General features: G+C 51.4%; 5 protein-coding genes across 5 annotated transcripts; 3 read left to right on the plus strand and 2 right to left on the minus strand.

Annotated features, from left to right (window-relative positions):
• Positions 1-2403: 2403 nt before the first annotated feature.
• FIBRA_02298 (uncharacterized protein) lies at positions 2404-4530 on the plus strand (the record flags this gene model as incomplete). Its single annotated transcript, XM_012324161.1, has 8 exons — positions 2404-2684; positions 2743-3007; positions 3065-3157; positions 3218-3553; positions 3614-4161; positions 4225-4244; positions 4306-4445; positions 4498-4530. 8 exons carry the CDS (start codon positions 2404-2406, stop codon positions 4528-4530), a joined length of 1716 nt encoding a protein of 571 aa, XP_012179551.1.
• Positions 4531-5270: 740 nt separating this feature from the next.
• On the minus strand, positions 5271-6879 carry FIBRA_02299 (uncharacterized protein; the record flags this gene model as incomplete). Its single annotated transcript, XM_012324162.1, has 9 exons — positions 5271-5296; positions 5352-5474; positions 5540-5576; positions 5625-6063; positions 6118-6256; positions 6360-6388; positions 6438-6508; positions 6562-6802; positions 6857-6879. The coding sequence occupies 9 exons, from the start codon at positions 6877-6879 to the stop codon at positions 5271-5273; spliced, it is 1128 nt and encodes a 375-aa protein (XP_012179552.1).
• A 1366-nt stretch (positions 6880-8245) lies between these two features.
• On the plus strand, positions 8246-9196 carry FIBRA_02300 (uncharacterized protein; the record flags this gene model as incomplete). The annotated part of the gene is made up of 2 exons (XM_012324163.1): positions 8246-9008; positions 9069-9196. 2 exons carry the CDS (start codon positions 8246-8248, stop codon positions 9194-9196), a joined length of 891 nt encoding a protein of 296 aa, XP_012179553.1.
• Positions 9197-9500: 304 nt separating this feature from the next.
• Positions 9501-10786, minus strand: FIBRA_02301 (uncharacterized protein; the record flags this gene model as incomplete). The annotated part of the gene is made up of 6 exons (XM_012324164.1): positions 9501-9559; positions 9612-9828; positions 9884-9971; positions 10026-10390; positions 10452-10698; positions 10767-10786. The coding sequence occupies 6 exons, from the start codon at positions 10784-10786 to the stop codon at positions 9501-9503; spliced, it is 996 nt and encodes a 331-aa protein (XP_012179554.1).
• Positions 10787-11783: 997 nt separating this feature from the next.
• On the plus strand, positions 11784-15863 carry FIBRA_02302 (uncharacterized protein; the record flags this gene model as incomplete). Its single annotated transcript, XM_012324165.1, has 6 exons — positions 11784-12851; positions 12924-14334; positions 14387-14867; positions 14935-15160; positions 15212-15501; positions 15554-15863. 6 exons carry the CDS (start codon positions 11784-11786, stop codon positions 15861-15863), a joined length of 3786 nt encoding a protein of 1261 aa, XP_012179555.1.
• Positions 15864-17075: the final 1212 nt, after the last annotated feature.

A 17075-nucleotide genomic window follows, 5' to 3' on the forward strand; every position in this document is an offset into this window, starting at 1 on the left:
TGCCCCACTGGAATCGAACTGACTCCAACTCCTTCACGGCCGGTGCCGGCCCCTCTGTTCATGTACAGCCAGCAGGAGTGAAAAGCTACTACGATCTGCGGGAGTGAGTCTACGCAGGTCAGAACGTATATGCCTTAACGCATTGCCTGGCATTTACCGAGGTCCGAGGGGCCAGAACCCATTGAGGTATCGATCGGCGCATGCTGTGAAATTTTGGACACGTTCGCGGAGGCATCGTTCGTGGAAGCATTTCATCATTCACATGCAAGTTGCAGGTAGGATCATGAGAGAGATGAGAATGTCGGAAGATTGATTGCATTTCCAGCGTTTGTAGGAGGACTTCATGTTTGATTGATTTCACTATGTTACTAGAATTATCAGTGGGAGGTAAGTAGCCATGCTGTCCTATTTTCTCATGGCTGACATCTGTGCAACATGTGGAGGACAAGAAGGATAGCAAGCTCTGTCTGACATCTTCCATTCTCATGGTACGTGCACAGATGCTTCCTTGCACCCATGGGAGCACCAGAGCACGGTCCATGAGAAAGAAGACAATCAGACCGGGTTACGGCCTTTGTCTTCCTTCCAGGACAACGAAAAAACGACGTAAAACACCAAATGAAAGTGCGACCAGTGGCCCACTTGAATGATACCAGATGAGAATGGACCCAGAATGAGTTTCCTAGCATTCAAATCTTTATATGCATTCTATGCCAGCTGCGCGTCGTCAACCACAACCTACGCCACGCAGAAAATAACGATCCGCAGTGAGCAACGATTTGGAAGCGCACCGAGGCTGATTCTTCCGCCGGTCATCATAAGGGATATATGCATCGCTTGTGGCGAGTGGATGGCAAGAACCTGCAACAGGAGAATGAGACTATCGAGACAAGTGGAGCAATCTGGGGAATGATGTTGGTTTTCGAGAGGCTCCCTTTATACATTTGGGACACCGTTCCGGATCAGCCCCGACGTGAATCTCAGCGAGGATAAGCTGCAATGACTCTGAGTCCTAAATGGAAGAATAGACGGTAAGCTCTTCACTCAATTGCGCTCTGCAGCAGTGAAACCATGCCGTTCAATCAGGTCTAGCACTTCCGCCGTGAAGTTCATTCGATCCGCTACCCGTACTCACGACGGATAATTACAAACCTTCGGACGATCGCCTCTGTAATTTGCCGCAAACTACGGCTCGACGAATAATTTTGACTCAGATGATCCGGATCTTACTGAGATCAAAATTGACTCCGCATCTACCCCGACAGCAAAATCGAATACGCGATCAACACCTCCCCTTTCATGTCTTCCCTAATGCCAAACGCACCTATTACTTCCGCGCCAGCTTCGAAAGCGAAGCGTGCTGATCATAGGCTCTGCGCAACTACGGCCGACTATCATGATCAACTCGCCTTTCTCAGACTTGGAATTCTCCTTCTATCGCTCGGATTCCTGCAACCGCTAGCAACATGTCAATGATCAACTTTCGTACCGGCCAACAGTTGTCTTCTCGCGGTTCCCATACGGTTATATGGTTATTACTCCACTCGCGGTGCAACAACGCCTGTGCCACGCCCCAATGTTTCGTATAGCAAGTCGGAAGTGGTGCTATGAATAAGCCCTGCAATACGGAGGACAGCCTGGAGACATGCACATTCTGGCAGGCGCTGGCCTCACGGAGGTGCAAACTCATTAATGTTTGCTCCCTTTACAATCCCCTATGCTCCCTTGGTCATGCGCCGTCGTTGTCATACTGCTGGGGAGCGGGCTCACGCTCCTTGGCCACATGTTCGAGGCAATAATTCCCGCCGACTCCTTTCTCCTTGAATCCATGTTGGGAAATTTGTCAACTCTACGGGGAAACCCGCAACCGCTACTTTCCGTTCAATCTGCTTACTGAATAAACTAATGTCTGGTGATCATCAATGGTCCGCATCTGCAGGAAAGTTATCAAGTCATAAGACTGAGGCTCCAGAGTTCACCATCTATCTCCGCGCAGACCGCCACAGGACTCATGCTTTGCTGCACTCTTTCCCCCAGACACGCTGTGATGCCGAGCTGCCCTTCGGAATACATTCGCTTGATCTGCGAGATGTGTCATGGCTCATGTAATGGCTTCCCGTTTGTAAGGATGTTTGTGACCCCTTTCTATGCTTGACATATTCTTTCACGCTCAGGCTGCGCAGTGACGAGTGTGTTCTAAAATATCGTCCATTGCTACTAGTACACGCTGCTAGCTCAGAGAGTGCTCGATCACGTGTGGACGATTCATCGGTGTGTTGGATTCTCTTCGTTTTTGGACAGCGGGGCTGACATTGCGGCTGAGCTGGCGGTGCGAGAAGAGTCGTCTTGATTCCAAGTCCCTGTCGGTCATCGTCCTACTCCAACTTCCCTTTTCTTCACATCATGGCGCCCACTCCTGCTCCCAAACGAATCTGTATCGTCGGTGCTGGCGCATCTGGCATGTCTGCGGCCTATGCTCTCAGCCGTCATCCCGACAGATACGAAGTCACGATCTACGACAAACAGAACACGACGGGTGGGATGGCAACTTCCGTCGACATCGACGTCGACAAATATGGGGCATCATATATCAATGACGGCGTCCAAGGATGCAGTCCTGTCTTCGCAAATACCATACGGATGTTTAGAATGCTGGGCTTTGAGGCCACAGAGGTTGAGATGCAGTGAGGACCATGCGTGCTTTCGATACATTAATGGAGTGCTGGTGCTGATGCGCCACAGGATTAGTTTCGGAAAGGGTAAAGACTTTTGGACGAATGTGTACCCCACGTCACTCGTAGCCCAATTCCAAGGTGATATTGCGAGGTTCGGCCATGTCCTTACGACTATCAAGAGATTCGAGCCCGTCTTCGCGATGATCCCCGTTCATGTTATGCTCAAGATGTTCCGGTTCTCCAAGGACTTCGGCGAGAAAATGGTCTATCCTCTTGTAGCCCTGTTCTTTGGTACGGGTAATCAAACACCATATATTTCTAGCGCCATTCTGGTTTGTTTTGTTTTGCTTCGCGCTGTGAAGTCTGATCACTGGCTAACTAGTGGAAAGGAACGAGTATTCAAAGATCCCAGTATGCGTCTTTTCGAATATTCTGAGAAGAGTCTTCTTGCCAGCATACCTACTATGCTCGCATTTCCCAAGGTTGGATAATTCGGTGCTCTGTGTCGTCATAGGTTTGACGACGTGTTACAACATACACAGCTGCATGATGTTTATCAAGCCTGGAAGGACGAGATTGTTTCTCGTGGTAACGTCACTTTCAAGCTCAATCATGAAGTACTCGAAGTTGTCTCTCGTCACACAAGTCGTGCCTCCCCATCCGGTCCAGTGCATATCAAATACAAATCCGCTTATCAAGGACTTGAAAGTTCGTCACAGGAGGCATTTTTTGACGAGCTTATTCTTGCCATCGACGCGGATTCTTGTCTGCAATTGCTTGGAAAAGAGGCAACTTGGCTAGAAAACAGAATTTTGGGCAATGTGAAGTATCTCTATGACGTGACGATCACCCACAACGACCTCGAGTATATGCAGAAGGTTCGTCGAGACCTGATTTAATTGTACATCACGAGCTTACTTTACGTCCTTGCTTGACAGTATTACGAAACGCAGTATGATTCCTCACACAATGCTCCTCCTGAAGAGAATGCTTCAGCTCAAGAGCGTCGTGAGACTGAAGACACGTTTACATTTGCAAGAGACAGCTTCCGCCCCTTGTACTACACTATGCAATACCCACAAGATAAATCCAAGATCGAAATGAGTTTCGACCTGACGCATTATCAGCCACAATTTAGAGGCGAAAAGCCAGCAGGTCCGATTGATCCCTCGGACACGTCATCGCACAGGAACGAATGCAAATCGACAGACGTGACACGTGCTGCTCAGGACTCCAGCAAGTCGATTGGCAACTCTGTTCGCGTCGGGCACGATGCTAGCGGTCGTCCCGAACCTCCATTGGAGAGGCATGTCTTTCAGACCATTTTCTTGGACCGCGACGGATCTCAGGATCTGTGGACATGGAAAGATATCAAACCGGGGAAGAAGATCTACGAGAAATGGTGGAAGCAGCAGAGTCATCGCTGGCAGCATTATGCGGGCACAGTTCCCTGGATGATGTGGATCAATGGCAGGAACAAAACATTGTGAGTTAACACATTTATCCGATGCGCCCGCAATTCGCGGACTCATTTCACTCGCCTCACCAGTTACGCCGGCGCTTGGTCAGGTATGTCTTGCGACGTAAATACAGGAGTCAATCGTATGTATATTGACTACTTATGCATCAGTGCTGAACATGCACGAGCTGGCCGTTACGTCTGGCTTCGCAGCTGCGTATCGTCTCGGAGCCGAATACCCATTTCACGGCGACGAAGACTGCGAAAGATTATTCAGGATGTATCTCGCTACTAGCCACGGGGTCAGAATGGTCAGGCTATTTTAGTAAACTTCTGTCCGCGCGCTGACAAGTAACACGACAGAGGAAGGCGGACAGGTCAGGTCTTTTGGCATGATGGTTAAATCAATTATGCTGCTCGGTCTTCAATACAGTAGCGGGGCATGCAGAAGGCGGCCTGCTTTCATTCACGTTTATCAATTGAGTAGAAAGTGGCAGGATCACACGTTCAACATACGGTTAGCATCAGTAATACACAACCAAGTAATGTGCTTAATAATTATGATATATAAGGTGACCGTCATGGAAGAGATTCTTTGTCTGGACTTCGGAGGTACTTCATGATTCTGGGACGGACAACATAGCTTTCCCATCAGAGTTTGCGCAGTGCATGATGCGTGCATGTTAGCTCCTAGGGAGATGTCATTCGGGATAGCTTGTCAATTTGCGACTCGAGACATGCCTATACCAAAGCGAGCTAATCAACTGTCATAGTACTAATTGGCATCGCGACGTCAGACCAGCTCAGAGTTGAACAAAATCATCACAACTTCATCTACTTGGAGCCTCATTCAAAAGAGAGAACGGCCGCCGGCTCACACTACACACGCACTGACGATGGTGTTAAGAGCTTGATCAAGCAATCCGTTTCTTGCGCTGAGTTCCTTCATGCCGAACCTAGGATTACAGTATCCTTGACGTCACGAGTGACTTTGCAATATTTGATCAATGCATGTATTTGACTTGAGTGTAAGATACAAGCATCATGAATACCACGTAGCCAAGAACACATCGGCAGTGCTGTGATTTTTGTCCCAGATGATAGGAAAATCCGGATATTGCCAACCCCAAAGGATTTCATGAAAGTTGGACGAGCTTGATCTCTGCGTGCGGATAAGTCCGTTATGACACCCACGGCCGAGTCGGTAGCGGACATACCGAAGATCAGGGTCGAATTTGCGGGTATCTTGTCCATCTTCTTCTTCCCATAGCCCATACCGGGAGGGATGGTGAGTAGCCTCTCTCCACCGGGTTGCATGCCGACTATACCAACGTCCCAGCCTGGCCAAGAACCCAACAAACTTAGGTGAAAACGAAGACCATAACATTGCATGAATTGCTCTTACCTTTGATGACCTCACCCTTACCCAAGCGGAACTTGAACTAGCTATATGATGAGCACTTTCCTCAAAGCATGCAGCAAACACGTACAGGTTCTCCCTTCATATTCTTATCGAAGACAGTACCATTGGGAAGCTTGCCAACGTATCGCATATGCGCCATATCTCCGACCTTTGCTTTAGGACCCTTGCCAATCTTATGATCAACGACCTTGACCCCGCCTGCCAATACGATTTCTTTCTTTTCTTTATCCTTTTTATCCTTCTTGTCTTCCTTCTGTGATTTGGCTTCCTTCGACGCTTCATCCTTCCCTTTCGCATCCTTGGCTTGACTATCTGATTTCGCTAGAGTGCTTTTCTCGTCTCCGACAGGAACCGCTTTCCCATCCTGGCCCTTCTGCTTCTTCTTTTTCGCTTTCTGAGATTTCGGGGTCTCGTCTGCACCTTTTGCATCAGACTCGCGAGGACGTTTCTTCCCTGCGTCACCCTTGGAAGACAACTCTACATCATCAGGAAGTTCCTCAAATCGTCTAGATGCATGCTTGTAAGTAGCAATACAATCAACTTTGAGACAATGGACCTACCCTTCATCGTCGCTAGGAATGTCCATTTCGTTCGGGTCGATTTCCACATCGGAACTGACGTCACGCAGATCGAAGTCCTCCTCATCGGAGTCTTCGTCTGATTCATCATTGTATGGAACTTGATCCGGGGGTGTCTGATCTATTTTCCAGAGTTAGAAACACATCTAGCAAACATGCCATGGGCGCACATATCGCCTTCAACTGGCAAACCATGGTGCGCACAACAGTCTTCCGTCACTCACCAATATAATTCCCGACCAGGTGAACAGTGCTGACAAAATATGAGTATACTCTGATAGACACATGATATGACCGCATACTTTTTCCCCACAACCTCGATCAAATATTCTTGGTCACCCTCAAGGACTACATCTACCATAGCCTGCTCTATCTGTGAAAAAGTTAGGTCCAGAACATCCGTACGCGGAATCGAGACACTGTTACCTTGCCAGGAGTGAGGGAACACAGGGCAACATGCTCGAGTTCGTGTTCATCGTCATCCTCTTCGTCCTTTTCGTCGTCCTCCTCGTCGCTCGAGTCTTCGGCGGTAATTTTACGATAGATGAGCCGCACAGTCGTCCTGCCCGATTCGTCTTCGAGCTTGTCCCCGAGTGCAATGTTCGTGATTCGAAGGTCACTCTGAGGCAAGAGCTCAGCAGGATTACCAGGTTTCACAATAGTACTCCTGCATACACAAAACTTAAGTCATGGTATCCCTGATGAACCATTTTACACATACCAAACAGCAATAGCGACAGCCATTTTCCCCGTCTGTCCGGCCTATACAAGAGGAATTAAAAAGTCTTTAGCGCGCAAACGCGCCCGCTTAAATGAGAAGCACACGTGCCCTCTGGCGCTTCAATAGGGATAGGGCCTATAGACTACACCGGCTTTCGAGTTCAAATAGCTTACTAGTCTCTGTGCATCGTGAGTAACTATGGTGAGTCCCCAAGTAATTGCTAAAATTGTGTGGCTGGCTGGCTCAGTCTATATGCCTCTGTATAGTCAAACACACTTCGACCGTACCTTGCCGCTGTGCGATCAACGTTAACTGCCGCACTGACTCTGGAAGACTTCGCATCTCAGGTATTTGTCCACTCTTGGTCAAGTGGTGTACTTAAATATTCATCATATCGATCAGGTCGTAGAACGTCACAACAAACCAGAAGTAGAGGTGGGGTAAGAGCTTTGTGAGCTTCGTGAAAGTATCCCCGTTGACTTGAGGCAGACAATCGAAGGAGGTGCTGCTGAACCCGCTTACAATCTCCCGGAACGAAAACGAGCGCGTCCTGATTGAAGCATCCGTCAACTCGATTCGACTCAGCATCAAGATCAAGCAGGCAGACGAGATTGAGCGTATACTATGTCATAAGTTCACCCGATTCATGATGCAGAGAGCGGAGAGCTTTGTAGTGTTGCGGAGAAAGCCTGTCAAGGTACGCCTTTCGCTGGATGTCTTCGTAAGTATTTTTCGAATAATATCTAACCATGTCACAGGGCTATGATATCTCGTTTCTCATTACCAATAATCATACCGACATGATGCTGAAACACAAGATTGTGGACTTCATAATCCAGTTGCGTTATTTGTGTTTGTGACAAGTTAATAGTGTTGTTAAGCATTGCACCACAGATTTATGGAAGAAGTCGACAAGGAGATTAGTGAGATGAAGCTTAGTTTGAATGCCCGGGCTCGTGTAGTTGCGGAGTCCTATCTCACAGCGGTAGGTCAAACCTCTTTATTTTCTCAGGGAAGGATTGATCTCGAGATCTTGCGTACAGTTTAATTCATGAGACATCTGTGAGGGATGTTGGGCGTACATATTGGAACCACCGAGTTGTACTTACAGCCGGCGTCAGAGTTACGCGTAGCCAGTGCTGGTGAAGATCCATGTATTATTTATCGAAGAATACAGAACGATGTATGACACTCGCCCTTGAGTATTGCCAGAGTTACCATTAGTGTTCAATCATCCAACTCACTAGACATAGAGTATCTACCTGAAGTCATGACTACATATATGGATTGCCATCGGTATGACGTACGTGGCCGTAGGCCTGATACTTGGTGTCGCACGTGTAGCATAAACCTCTCCTCACGTCCACAAAACCCTCTTGACCGACTTCCATGATGATGCTGGACATTCGAATAGCGGCTTTTGCTATTCTCAGTGCTGTTGTGTTCTTTGGCACGACGTACTCGGTAACTAACAGCACGTTCCTCGACACGTCCAATCCGCTTCTCACTCATCTCCCGCACCCACTCCATGCCACGCACTATTTTGCATCCAAGGCGAACCCACTAAACGTTTACTTCATCAAACGCGTTTGGGGGTGGACTTCACTAGCGTTCCTCGCTCATTTCTTCACCAGCCCGCGCGCTGCACGAACATCCGAACGCGTATACCAGTATCTCGCCGCGACCGCGGTCTGGCTGGCCTTTGCCAGTTGGTTTTTTGGTCCATCCTTGATTGACCGTCTGGTGGCGTCCACTGGCGGCGAATGCGTGCTCAACCTCCCCTCGGGCGCAATCGTCACCCTGCCGAACGAGTACTGCTTCACGAAGTCCAGCATTTCCATCTCCACGCATTCAAGTCTATTTCCTGCGTCGCTCATTATTCCTGAGGATAGTTGGAAGGGCAGGCCCAGACTACGCCGAGGGCACGATGTATCGGGGCATATTTTTCTCCTTGCCATGTCCATCCTCTTTCTCGTGGACCAGCTTCGGTTCTCTTTCACAACGTTGTCAGCTACTGGCCGCTCGCAGGTGTGGTCGAGAGCGCATAGATGGGCCGTTGCGGTGACGGCCTTCGTCATTAGCTTAGCAATGTTCGCATCCTATACGACAAGCGTGTACTTCCACACACCTATCGAAAAATTCACGGGCTACGGTGCGTGTCTCATTGAGTAATTGGCCAATTTAATGCAGACTTATATTCCTTCCTCTATAGTACTGGGAGTCGGTGGATTCGCTATCACTCAACTCCCAGTATTTCGACCCGCTCCTGAAGTGCGTGTGACTGCGCTCAGCGAATTTGCTGCCGTGCAGAATGACCAGGGCTTTAAGAAAGAGGCTTGAAGCAACCTCTTTCTCGCTACCTTAGTGTAGTTTCGAACCACCCAGTAACGACGAGTTACGACAACTAATACCCATTGTAAGTTACTGTGCCTTGCAGTGTACTCTACCTATCGGACACTAAATGTCGTAATGAAGTATCAATTATCACACTACTTTGCTGAAGCCCATTCTGAACCAGACTCGATTCAAATTTCAAATTCTATCAGCATCATCTCTCGTGATCACAACAAACCCACACAACATGCCCGCAAATCTCGTCCACTGAATACATTTTGACTACATGTGCAATTTGGCATTGATACATTTACTCAGAGAGCCAGTCAAGAAATTGAGGAGTGAAATATGTCAAGATCAAGGTGCAGCCTGTCCCCGAAATATAAGCCGGGCCATACGCTATACAGATATCGACACTCACCTGCGCGGACCATACTTTCAACGCTCTCGAAGGCCATTGTACGGAGATCATATACGCCTGCACGTGCACCGGCGACGACCATGGCATACTCGCCACTCACCTGGTAGCAGGCGAGTGGGTGGTCAGGCGCGAGTTGCGCAGCATCTTGAATTATATCAAGGTAGGGCATGGCAGGCTTCACCATGACAATGTCTGCGCCTTCAGCAACGTCGCGTTGCTGCAGAAACAGTATTTACAGATATATGCGAGACAGCAGACATGAACGGACGTACAATTGCCCGTCGAGCCAGTCCCTTTGCTTGGGGAGGGAGCTGGTAGCATTTGCGATCACCAAATGCGGGTGCGCTGCCCGCCGCGTCTCTATCACCCAATGTTATTAAAAATCTGACTGTGTGTAGGAAATGCGACGCTTACCGGAATGGACCATACAACGCACTAGCAAACTTGGCCGAGTAACTCATTAGGGTACATTGGTTCCCGTACCCTGCGTCGATCAACGCTCGTTTGATCGACTTAATGCGGCCGTCCATCATGTCGCTGGGTGCAACACAGTGGGCACCTGCTTTAGCGTAAGCGAGGGCCACCTCCGCGATGCGAGCGGCGGATGGTTCTTGGTCAATGGAACCATCCAAGCGGAACACGCCGCAGTGACCATGGGAGGTGTATTCGCAGAGGCAGACATCACATGCAATGTAGAGTGAGGGGAAGAGGGTGCGTAGCTTCTTGATCGCAAGGATAACAGGGCCAGAGGGGTCGTCGGCAGGGGTACCGCGATCGTCCTGTTCAATACATGCGTATATATATCGTAATTTGCTTCAACGGAGATTTTGAACTACGTACTTTAACACAATTCAAAGGAACACCGAATAGAATGACACTCTGCAATCCTTTCTGTACAAGGGGCCCGATGAAGCCTTCCAGCTTATTCACGCCCCATCTAGCCTGTCCGGGGAGGCTTGGAATCTCCACATATGCATCAGGATCGTCAGTAATGAAGATTGGATACATAAGCATGGATTTTGTAATGTGCCGTCTGGCCTGCCAGGAACGCGAGAGCGGATGTTGGTAGCCGCCCTGAAGGATAGACCTAGATATATGCCGGCCACGATGTGGCGATTAGACGAAAAAGTATCGACAGTGCATCCATTTACTAACGCAATGTCCATGCTGGCCATGGATGCAATGAGCTATGGCTACTGTGCTGGAAAACAGATGAAGACAAATGTGCAGCTGCGAAAAATGAGAAATTGGACGCGGGGTCACAGCATTACTGGCAATTTGATGAAGTCAGGTGCAAGCAGTCACGCGCATGCGCCTGAGAGTCAGATCGATCGCGGCGGGGCGCCTCCGAAGGCACTTAGTCGGGACAGGCCAAGTCGGGAGATCGGGCTCGGGAGAGCAGTGTCGTGGCAATCCACAGAAACAATGCACTTCATGCATCCAATGTTGTAAAAAGCTTTTCAATTCAGGATCTCTGCTTTCATTTTTCGGACTTGTCTTAGGTGCATACACTATGCTCAGGTGTAGTACGTACGTGGAGTCATGACAAAGGTCCTCAAGGAGACAATGGAACAACAGAACCGCTGAGAGCTTCGAAGTTCGAACAGGATAAATTTGAGCTTAAGGGGTCGCGAGCTCTGTACGGGAAAGTAAGACTGAGACAAAACAATTCAAAGTTATATTAGCTGAGGTGACGCGGGTTCCTTTGTCGCCGGGTTGGTTATGTGTTTCGACGGCGCCTAGGCCAAACACGGCAATGAACGTCGGGGTGGCTGCACGGAGGCTTTCTCGCCGGTGCGGGTAGCGACGTGGCACCGGCACGCCACAGTCGGCGTTATGTCGGAGTCTATCTGAATGGCAAATTGTGGCGCCACGGCTAATTATACCGCGGCAGGTACGGTCACATGACTATGTTGATCACAGTTCGCACGCGCGTGTTGGGCCCCAGAAAGGACTGCACCCAAAATACACGACGCAACCGCCCACTCGAATATCCCCCAATATCCCCTAAATTTCTCCAACATTATCTTTCGCTCTTTCTTTCGCTGACGACTGCAACGACGACTGCTTGCATACGGGCCCGATTCTTTGCGGCAACGTGGATCTTGACTGAAATTTATTGACTCATACGACAACTGCGCTACCTATTGCTTCCTTTGTCGACCAACTGCTATGCTTGCTTCGACCCCCAACCGCGAATATGTGTCCTTCCGAGCAACAAAACGCGATCATAGCGTGTCTCCGTCTTGTCGTACATCGTTCGGCCTACAGACACCGCCGCGTTTCCCGACGACCTCCCTATCGCCCATGTTCACACCTCCCCTCAGGCGACACGATCCCCCTTCTGCCGAACCAATGGACATGGACGACGTGTTCTCGTCCCCGCCATGTCCTACATCGTATACGTACAAGTCGCCCAAGACTCGTTCAACGCATCTTCGACTACATGCAGATATTGATAATGACGAAGAAGACGGTAACAGTTCCCTCCTCGCGCCCTCTTCATCATTCTCGCTCTCACGTAGTCTTGTGCCGCCAACGTCACCTTTTCCGCCTCGCACGCCTCTTCGTACGCCGGTCAGACAATCTTCTCGGTTACTCGGAACGCCAGATCGTCCTGCACTCTCTGTGAAGCCTCTCAATTTCTTGGCCCCAAGTTCTTCCAGTCATGCGGCGGGTGTCAAGCGCAAACCTGCGCCGAATACTTGCGTTACCCCATCCCGAGACCGCACGCTTACCCCCCTCACGGTGACATCTGCAGCGACACGACGCCAGGATGACTCTTCGGCTGTAAGTTTTGATCGACTGGCACCTCTCCCTGCTCCACGATTCAACATTCGCACACCGCAGACTGGGGTGGAAGCAGAGCTTCATTTAAAAAAGCAAGCAGAGACTATGACCATGCTGAAGATTTCTGACATGCATTGCTCGGATGAGAGTGGGTATGATACGGGCCCAGACAGCAGAGGGGTCGACGATCAAGGTCAAATGTCTTTGTTTGAAACCGTAGACCCCCCTGCGGTGCCTTCAACTGTCATGAAGGCCAAACGATCAGCTAGGGCAGTGCCAAAGACCCCGGCGCTCGAGGTATTTATTCGAAAGGGCCAAGTAAACAATGAGGAAGTAGCTGAGGCAATCTCACCTGGTGGGCACATTACGAAAAGGCGTGCTCGTTCGCGGCCAGTCTCAGCGGAATTACTCGAGTCAGCACAAAGTACTCCCGCTGAATTTGAAAATAAGGTATGCCATTGTTCTCGCAGCGGCCACAGTGGCGGCCACACCGATGTTGATGTTGATGTTGATGTGCCACAGGCCAAAGCGATACCTCGCATTCATGAGAGTAAAAGCGCAAGCTCTGTTGCTTTCCCCTCTGTTCGTGCCCGCCGTACCTCAGGTTCCAGTACGTCATCTGAGACTGGTTCTCCGATCCCTCGTCAACGCCTGCCACCTGGTCCCGTGCAACGCATTCGGACGCAGTCGCACGCTTCTCAAGGAAGGATGCCTCTGAGCAGAGTTACCAGTTCCGGGTCGGCGACGATGTTCTTTGGCCCCAGCATTCCAAATAACAAGAAATCTACTAACAAAGCGTCGCCGAGATCTACCCTCAACACGAGCAGTGGCCCTTCACGAGGAACTGTGAACGCTGCCACACGTCAGACTCCCGAGCGTGGCCTTGACCAGCGGTCACGCATCTCAAATCGACATAGCTATGCGGCACAAAACACTTCGTCACCATTGTGGGAATGGGCGGATCGTGCCTTGTCGTCTCCCCTCTCTTCTCCGAACTCACGCAAGCGCCTGGAAGACTCATCCGATGATGAAGACTTCTTTTTCGGTGGTCCTCCGGATACGTCTTTCGCATTTAGTCTTACTCAAGGCACGCCGAGTCCCAAGAAGAAGCAAAAGCGAGACACGCCATCACCGCTCCCGAAGAAGTTCCGCCCACGAGATTCGGGTATCGCGCTGGATTCTAGTGATGATGATAGTGGCTTGAATCTTTTCAAACGCGGGGATTTGTTCATGCCACCTATGCCTCGCGCCTCAACTTCTGTCAGCACAGTTAATTCGGAAGAAGATAGGGCGCTTGTAACTCCGGTCTTCGCTCCCAGTCCTGCTTCAGGGTGGCCGAGTGTGAATGTCCATCTTTCCAGTGATGATTTCGAGGACAGTGCAGCGGCTTTCATCATCCGTACCCTACAGGCCGGTGCGGCCAAGACCACACAAGTTGATGAACAGAAGAGAGTGCCGGGCACGCCCGTGAAAAAGGTGAAGACAGCATACCTTGCAGAGCGCCCATGGCAGAGCGCGGTCGCCTCCAGGATTGGGTTTCCGGGTTTTGATGATGACTTGCCACCCGAAGGCGGGAAGAAGGCGAAGGGCAAGCCGCGCAAGAGTTTACCTGCTGCATTCCCTTTGCTTGGTAAAGAGAACCGTGCCGCCGGGAAAGGCCTAGGAAAAGGAGGACTGGGAAAGCTGGCGATGGATGCTGATATCGACGGAGAGGACGAGGACACCAGCCCCATTGCGAGGAAAAACCAGAAGTACGAGGGTCTTGGGCTCGGCCGACCTGTCGGTGCACCGCCTGCATTTGCTCGGCCCAGTGGGGATGAGAAGAGCGCGAAGACACATTGGCTCATGCGTCGAAGCAGCAGTGGCGCGTTTTCAAGCGGTGGCGAGACTGCTGGTTCTAATGCAGTCACGCCTACACGCAATTCTGTAAGGGGTATGTGTCATAGCAATGTTTTCGGAGTCTAAATACTGACAGACTTGAATAGAGTGGGGACTTCCACCCCCGCGCATCCCTGTCCCAATATCCCCGCTCAAGAATGTCGTAGATGTTTCTGGAGACCGCCTCTCGCCGGGCTCTACATCATCCGCGTCCACCGCCCTAAATTCGCCGACTATTGATGCATCTATTCGTCACTTCAGACATGGTGCTTCGGCACACCCTCAGCCTACGCCCGTACGTCCTCCAATCTTTGTCCGCCCACAGACGCATGCGCACCCGGCGCGCTTGCCTCTCGGGCATACGTCCCCTCCTCGCGTAGGAATGCGCGGGCGGCTCTCACTGCCCACGGGTGAGGAGCGGCCAGGCCGTTTCGGCCGCGACTTTGTTGAGGTCGACGAACTCGGTACGGGAGAGTTCGGTCGCGTGATGAAGGTGCGATACAAAGAGGGCGTTCCTGTCATACGTGGAAAGGAGGGCGAGTACTACGCTGTGAAGAAGTCCAAGCGGTTCGAGGGCGCAAAGCATCGGTGAGTTTCGACGCTTGTCGATGTCGGTGGTACATGAGCTGATGCTGCCACTGGAACTATTTTTCAGATTGCGCCTACGGGAGGAAGTGGATATCCTCGCCCATCTCTCCGCGCGCGGTGGGCATGCAAACGTCCTCGCGCACATTGACAGCTGGGAGGAAGAGGAGACGCTGTACATCCGTACGGAGCTGTGCTCGCTAGGCAACTTTGCTCACTTCCTGACCGCATATGGGCGTGCGTATCCCAAGCTCGACGAGGGGCGTGTGTGGCGGGTTTTGGCCGAGCTGAGCGGTGTAAGTTTGTTTTTCCTCTCATGGGCGTCTAAGGGCTGACGAAAAATATAGGGCCTGCATTTCATTCATGATGCTGGTGTGATCCATCTAGACCTGAAGCCTGCAAATATCTTCATCACCAACTCGGGCCGTCTTAGAATTGGTGATTTCGGGATGGCTTCGCTTTGGCCGAGGCCGGCGCCGCTTAGCGAGTCCCTCGGGGGCTCTGCGTTCGAACGAGAGGGCGACAAGCTCTACTTGGCGCCAGAGGTGTTGCAAGGACGTTATGGAAAGGCTGCAGACGTGTTCAGCCTGGGTATGACGATGCTCGAGACAGCCACTAACGTCGTTGTCCCGGACCAGTGAGTTCTAGCATTGGATTTCTGCGATAGCGTCTAACTCTTTGGCTTTCAGGGGCGAGTCGTGGCATCGTCTTCGGCGAGAAGACTTTTCACAGGTCGACTCGGGTCTAGCTTCTCTCAGTGCAGACTTACGCCAGCTGCTCCGCAGCATGATGCGCACCGAGCCCGCTCAGCGCGCCCACATCGGCCTGGTCGCGACCAACCCCGTCGTGTTGCGCGCACGAGCAGCGATGGAGGGCGTGCGCGCAGCCGAGGGCGACGTCTTCGCCGCGAGCCCGCTCGGTGCGGGCGGGAAAGAGTTTCTCGAGGATATCCTCCACCGCGGTGGATGGGATTCAGACGAGATGGATCTGCGGCTGTGAATATTGGGAGCTATCGACTGAGTATCTATCTGTAAGTCCGGATCTCGGATATCTGCGTGACTATGTTGGTTTTGTGTTTCTGCTGTTTCTTGATTGCCTCCCCCCCACCCACTGTCTGCCAGTCGGTCTAACGGCTTGGCTGTGGCTGGGCGATCTTGATTCGTCTTGTCTTGTCTATGGATGGCCTATTTCATGTTCCATTTCTACTTTCATGTGGGCCGGCTTCGGTCCTGTTCTGTTTGATTATATATACCTATGTACCAGTTTACCCCCGTCTTGCGTATGTCCTTTTTTGCGTTGTGTCTTGCATCCTACCCCGGTCGTCCCCCGATTTCCGCAGCCTCCCGCCGCCGTCACGCGCACTCCCTCGCTCTGTATTCACCGTGCACGCGCGCCCATCCCCCTCACCCCCACCTCATGTTCGTTGTTCATTCTTCCTCATGACATTCACTGTATTATTCACGCTCGGTCCATCCGGCTGGTACACTAATGACTTTTTGTCTTGCATCGCACATCACGCTTCACACATTAGGTAGAGTACATATGACACATCTAGCATCTGTTTGTTCATGGAATCGATCAATTGCTCGCGCTGGGCCTCTGAATGGACGTCGGTGCGCGGATCGCGATATGATTGCCTAGTAGTAGCGTGTGTGTCTAGAACACCTGCGCAGGGCCGGGCACTCCGCGTCTGAGCGCGCCCGCGCACACTAGCTGTATTCGAGCTGCACGATGCCGGGACGCGTTTGCTTCGTGGAAACGAAGTTCCCTCGTTAGCGGGAGCCAGCACGCTGTTGGTCTAGCTGAAATCAGATTGCCGATTATGATGTGGTCTGTGTCTGGCACATCAAATGGAGCGCGAGGCCTCGAGTAAGTACAGCCCACCCAGTTGGTCTCGCGCCTAACAGCTGGCGACTGCGACCATGTCCCCATCACGCACTGCTACATATCGGCAGGAACGCGGGTGTGAGTGCGGGTGCGACCGTCGCACAGCCGACGGACACACTTCCGGTTCGGCGACAACGCGCGGTGCGCACATCCTCGCAAACGCTCCTCCCACCGGCCTCGCCCCCGGGCCCCAGCGCCACCAGCCGCACAGCCCCCGACGCAGTCGCCCTGGCGCGTCCCGTCGAACGGAAGCCGGCCACGGGCATCGCCCCGCGCCTCCTGCGCCACCGCACGACACCGACACACGACGCACGGACACGCACG

The sequence above is a fragment of the Fibroporia radiculosa genome, assembly GCF_000313525.1.
Source record: "Fibroporia radiculosa TFFH 294 genomic supercontigs, scaffold1161, whole genome shotgun sequence".
Lineage (NCBI taxonomy): Eukaryota > Fungi > Basidiomycota > Agaricomycetes > Polyporales > Fibroporiaceae > Fibroporia > Fibroporia radiculosa.